Raw genomic sequence first — 6297 nt, 5'->3', positions numbered from 1 at the left:
AGAAAGCATTACCTATCAAATTATCATTCAACTAAAATTATCATTCATAAAAAAACAATAATTAGATAGTAATTCTAGAATTCATAAGCATAACCTATCAAACCACTTAAGATATGCATAGATCACCAAATTCTTATTTTATCAGTAAGTTCTCTAGTTGATTATCCTAAACATGATGATTTTCAGCGCAAAGAGAGCAACTCACAAATCATAAAAGAAATCAAACTAGCTTCATATAATTCTAAAATTCCTACAAGATTTAGTTGCACATTTTAAGAAATAAAAGAAAAGGAATAAAATCTAGACTAGAGAGCATAAAAGAAAGAGAATAACAACAAAAACTAACTATAAAGAGAAGAATAAGGTTAAGAAAATAGAGATCTAAACTAAGAGAGTAAAAATAAATCTATATTATAAAAGAAATTTATAAGAAAATAAATTATACAAAGCATAATAATGGACAATAAAATAAAGGAGCATGAAAGTAAATCTAGACTACAAAACATGAAGTAAATCGAAACTATAAGAGATGAAGTAAATATTATCTACCAACATAAAAATAAAGAGAAAATAAAATCTTAAAACATAAATTCCTAAAATAAGAAAATAAAAGAGAAAAATAAAAGCTTACATTGTAAGGGGTTGGCCTCTTAAAAGCAAATTTTCATCTTCATCAACAAAGAATAAGAAATAATATTGAAAAGGGGAATTTTTTTTATTTATTGCAAACTTAAACGTTTACAAATTGGAAGACCTAATTAAAGGCCCCCATCTCTAAAAAGAAGTTTACAAAAAAAATTCACACTCAAACCCCTCGCCATCTACCATTATTTATAGCCTACGATAATTAATAAGAGCTCTTGGATCAGCCTTGGACTCCAAGAAATAAATCCCAACTGTTTTATAGTTCAGTTACGAATCAATCGGTTGACCAATCGGTTGGCCAATTGGTTGGTTAACTAGTTGGCCAACCAATTGGACAATGGGTTGGTTAACTGATTAGCATCTCTAAAACTTGCCACTCCAGAAAGCTCTGTCTCATCGAGATAGTCGATTTTTATATATCATATGTCAGATTTTACTTTCTGGATTGGGAGATAATGTCATTTTTTGGAGCTGATCATCCTGAATATGATTTTATCTTGATTTATTTTCTTATTGGATCTTTATTTTTGGGGTTCTATAGACTGCTTGGCTTGATCTTGGGCTTCAATAAAAGATTAAAAAATAAGAAAGTTTGATTTCTTTTGGGTTTCTATTCATTCATTAATTCTTTATTTCCTAAAATTTAAGATAAAAACACGTTTCTGGCGATTTATTTATTCAAATAGAATAGACAATTAGGGTATAAACATGTAATAACAGGTGACGATCAAATACTATCAACAGTAATAGTACAGTTCATCTGGATCTTATATTATTTTCTACTATATAAAGTAAAAACCCAAAGGGCTTTTCATATTGGTGCCTTATATTTTCAATATTTTGTATTAGTCCCTCAAAAAACTGAAATTGCCAATTAGTCCCTCAAATCCTTTTAGATACTTCAAATTTGCCCCTGGATAGCTACCATTTGATCTAGGAGAAATACTCTATTTAACTTTACTTTTGTCATGTGTTTTTGGCTATGTCTCTTGTTTAATTTATAAGAAATCTAGACCCACTATTTTTATTTGCTTTAAAACCAAATGCATTTCCGAACAACTTAAATTTTGTTAAACTTGTTTCTTTAAAAAAAATCTAAATTTTTAGCGCGAGGTTGACTAATTGTGTGTAGAAATGTGATTCATCGTCTGTCATTGACAACTAACCCAATTCGGAAATTCCCATCTAGACGGTGAAAAATAACAAACCGTCATTCGAACAACCTACAAACTACAAAGGGGCTTGTCAAGGACAAAATAGTCATCCAAAGCACGATCAATGGATCTACCAAAGCCACATGGACCCACAAATGTAAAGGACGCAAGTCTACATGGTCTAAAGTCAAGGCAGACCAAGAATCGATGCAGAAGTTTGCCCAGAATCGCCTAGGGCCCCTTGAGAAGAAAAACAATTTGCATCGTCCCTCATTTGAGATCTTAATCAACTTCAACCACTTGCAAACAAGGACAACAACTTCACTTGTATAGTCAATGGAGCTCAAAATCAGGGTCTATTGGTACGCGGAGAGATCCTAATAAAACAACAAAAGGGGGAGCAACCCTCCGTTGAGTGTTTGAAGTCCTCTAAAGAAAGATCACCATCTCTCTTATTGAAAAACTACGGAAAACATCATGTAAGCAATTTAGATAAAATAACTAACGCATGGGCTAATTTGATATAAAGTTGAGGGGGTAGGGTTTATTTGGCTCACAAAATAATACTGAAAGCCAATTTCCAATAAATCACACAGGTCTTTTTTATTAGTTTGGTTAGCTCATTTTTTTTTTTAGAAAAGTAGGCCCAAAAAACTCTGCCATGTCATATTTTCAAGAAACCCAATTTCCAAACGCATAACTCGGAAATGAGCTAGAAATATAATAATTTACATTAAAGTATTGAGTTGTCTCAAGAAGCTCTTTTGCTGAACCATGTTTCAAAGCGGAAAAAAAAAAAAGAAAACCCTTTCCAAGAAAATCCATAGAAACTGGTCTTAGCATAGTTTTCCTTTTCGAATTCATTAGGGAGTTAACCAAACAGCCCCTCAGTGGCAATTTCAAAGATTTGAGAGAGACAAATATGAAACTGTTGTTCTCTATTTTCTATCAGTCATGGGCCACTCCATCCGCTTCATCCAACTCGTTTTCTCTTTCACAGCTTTCTCCAATCTACAGCTTGTGGCCTAAATCTGCTCACACCCAAATCCCAAAATTCTCAAAAAATACCAACAAATCGCAGAAAACTGAAGAATAAACTGAGAGAGACCAATGGCAAATTCTCTCCCCGGCGTCTGTTCTCCATTCTTATCCTCATCCTCTCATCCAAAGCTCTCCCTCCCTCATAAGACCCATGCAAGAAGTCAGAGGCCGCCATTGTCTTATCCTCGCATAAGAGCTCTTGATCTTGACCAGGACACTGTAAACTCAACGACATTATGCTCTCTGTTTCAAGATTCAACCATCATATTTGTTGCTGAGTTTTGTTGAACTTGCAGGTGATAGCTATCACTGTTGGTGTTGTTAGTGTTGCTGTGGGCGTTGGGATCCCTGTGTTTTACGAGACGCAGATTGATAGTGCTGTAAGTTTTTTTATTCATCTGCTGGGTTGTTTTTGTATTTGCAACTTTATGTAAAATTTGAATTATTTATTTATTTATTTATTTACAGGCTAAGAGGGAGAACACACGGCCTTGTTTCCCTTGTAATGGGTCTGGAGCTCGTAAGTTCTCCGTAAATTTGCTGAATTTGTAGCTTCTTAGCAGTAGTATTTGGGAAATTAGATTGGATTTACCAAGGATTTTATGTGCAAGAATTATTGTTGGTGATACACAATAACTGAAAATTTGACAGTTTAAGCTTTTGGATAAAATTATGTCTTGACATGGGCAGGGCTTTATGAGATCCTGGGTTTAAACCGTCTCATCACCATATTTGACGTGTATTTATATACATTTTATTCTGTTTTTCCAAATTATATTCAAGACTGGAGGCAACCATTTTCATAAAAGCTTGGACATAATACTGACACATTTCGGGGAAAAAGTGTTTTTTGGTAGTGGAGAGGATCCGAATCCATTTTCTGATTACCCCTTTTCGTAGTTGTAATATGGCTAGTTTCATGACACTGATCTGTTCACTGAATCAAAAGGAAGGATCCTCTTGCAAATACAGTTCGGTATGCTTAATGGAAAAATAGAACCTAACACACTCGATGCATGATTTTATTTAAAGTTCCGTGGTGCATAATCGATCTCTAGATTCTCTACTAATTCATATTAGACGTATCACTGCTACATTCAACACCTGTGCTTGGTAAAATGTCAATCATTTGAGTGATATTGAGAGAAATATACACATGACATTAAATAGAAACAGTTGAATTTTCCAGAGCAATGCAGATTTTGCACAGGCGTTGGTAATGTGACTGTTGTTCTTGGTGGAGGTGAAACTGAAGTCTCAAAATGCATCAACTGCGGTGGCGCAGGTTCTATAACCTGCACCACTTGCCAAGGCACAGGAATTCAGCCTCGCTATCTTGATCGCAGGTATTACATTGTCTCATTTAGGTTAGAGCGAAACTTTTTTATCCTTTCACCATCCAGAGGTCTACTTGTCACCAAAAAAAAAAGGCTGTGCCTCCATCCCCTCCCATTTTTTTATGAACTAATTCTCAACCATCAAAGGTTTATCTTAACATTCTACAAAATAGAAAAAGTTTCTTCATAGATCTACCCTTCATCATTTTGACAGATGCTGACGAGGTTCATTTATTTTTTGTTACTAATCAGGGAATTCAAGGACGATGATTAAGCTCGATTTTTGAGTAATTTATACTTGGGACATAGAGTTTTATGAAGATCATTTTGCCAGGCACGAAGATTTAGTCTGTGTAATACCCACTGAAGCTTTATTTCATTACCGAAGGAAGCTCTTGTTATGTGCAGTTCTGAGTTTTGTTTCCCTTCTCCTTTTCCAAATATGTATGGATCAATGACATCCTAAATATGTTTTTCGTTATTACGTATAACGTAATAGTTATTTCTGATCATGTACATCAAGAACTGAACCATTTTATTTTCCTGAATATAAATGATAATTGTTCAATCCTCATGATTGAGGAATACTATTTGAGAGACAAAGCAGCGCAACTATGACTGTAGCTAAACTATGCAAGAAACAGTCTTTGGTTCACATACACGCTATCAATGCTGAGATTGCTGTTTTCTGGTCTAACGAACGATGATGATATTCTGTTATGTCTCTTAAAAAGAATTTCAAGAACTTGGATCCTGGAAGGTCGACCATGACGCTGCTAGTTTCAGCCAATCTCTAAATCTCTTAAATTTTGTCGATGTTTATCGTTTACTCCGGTCAGATGGCCAGCAACTAGGCTGATGACTATATATGATCATGGGTGCCGAAATGCCCTCATACGTAGGAAATATCCGAGGTGAGCAAAATATCAGTTTGGTTCAGGGTGACAAAATTTTCATCAAACGAAGCGAACTGTTCTAGAATTGGAACTGTATTGAACCTAATTAGTTTATTTCAGTGCAATCTATTCGATTTGGCTTCGACCAAGTTAGTTGAGAAAATGAACTATTTTGGCTCGCAAGGAAAGCGTAAATCAAAGGTGTAAAACCCCGTGAATTTTGAAAGAATAGTGTGATTTATATATTGATAAATGAGCTTTAATCATGATAAATATCAATTATATGAATTTTGAAAGAATAGTGTGATTTATATATTGATAAATGAGCTTTAATCATGATAAATATCAATTATAGATGAATGATTATGCTAACAATTGATTTGAGATCAATTAAGAGTATATATGAGAGTATACAAAGGTTAAACATGCACGAAACAAATAAAACATGCACAAAGAAGAAATCTGGAAAAACAACCAGTTAAGAGTATAATGCATTACACACTGATACAGTTCGAATCTAGAAAAACTCAAAAGACAAAAGTTGTAGTTCTCTTTAATATCTTTCCAACGCATCTTAAACCACCTTATTCTGAGGTCGGAAGAGAAAGTTACAGCCAAAATACCAAAAACTATTTTCCTAGTCTCACTGGGTTTCCTGTTTCGGGGTTGGGCTGTTTTGTTTCGGGTTTGTAGCTATATATATATATATATATATATATATATATATATATATATATACGTGTTTATACATGAAAAACACATCTTCTCATCTGTGATCCAAACCCTAGCAGCCCCTCTCCTCTCTTAAACCCTAGCTCTAAATTTGTGATTCCGGGGAAGTTTTGTGAGGCGGGAAGCGAGGAGAAGGCGAGATTTGTGGCTTTTGGCAACGGGGGATCGCTTCATGATTATTTCAGAGGGTTGTACACGTGATAAGGTAAGATCACCTCCCTCCAAACATTTCTCTTAGTTAAAAACCAAGTTTTTATGTGATAATTGTGTTTAATCTCATGTTTAGGGTTAATCTAATGTGTTAGAACCTAATCTATGATGTTAAATCTTAAAATCGCTATTATAAACAGTAAAATAAATTTGTAATTGTCGAGTTATATGATTATGATCATTAGGGTTAATTTTAACATGTTAATTTCAAATTAATTTGGTTTATATGCACTAATTTCTCTAGATAAATAAGAATTTAGTTAATTTGCATGTTAAACCCTA

General features: G+C 34.0%; 1 protein-coding gene across 1 annotated transcript; it reads left to right on the top strand.

Annotated features, from left to right (window-relative positions):
- LOC109838814 (protein SPA, chloroplastic) lies at positions 2747–4767 on the top strand. Its single transcript, XM_020407237.1, has 5 exons — positions 2747–3059; positions 3137–3220; positions 3309–3360; positions 4030–4186; positions 4430–4767. The coding sequence occupies exons 1-5, from the start codon at positions 2910–2912 to the stop codon at positions 4449–4451; spliced, it is 465 nt and encodes a 154-aa protein (XP_020262826.1). The 5' UTR covers positions 2747–2909; the 3' UTR covers positions 4452–4767.

The sequence above is a fragment of the Asparagus officinalis genome, chromosome 4 (assembly GCF_001876935.1).
Source record: "Asparagus officinalis chromosome 4, Aspof.V1, whole genome shotgun sequence".
Classification (NCBI taxonomy): Eukaryota; Viridiplantae; Streptophyta; class Magnoliopsida; order Asparagales; family Asparagaceae; genus Asparagus; species Asparagus officinalis.
The sequence above is the reverse complement of the archived record's forward strand: the minus strand, read 5'-3'. Positions and strand labels throughout refer to the sequence as shown.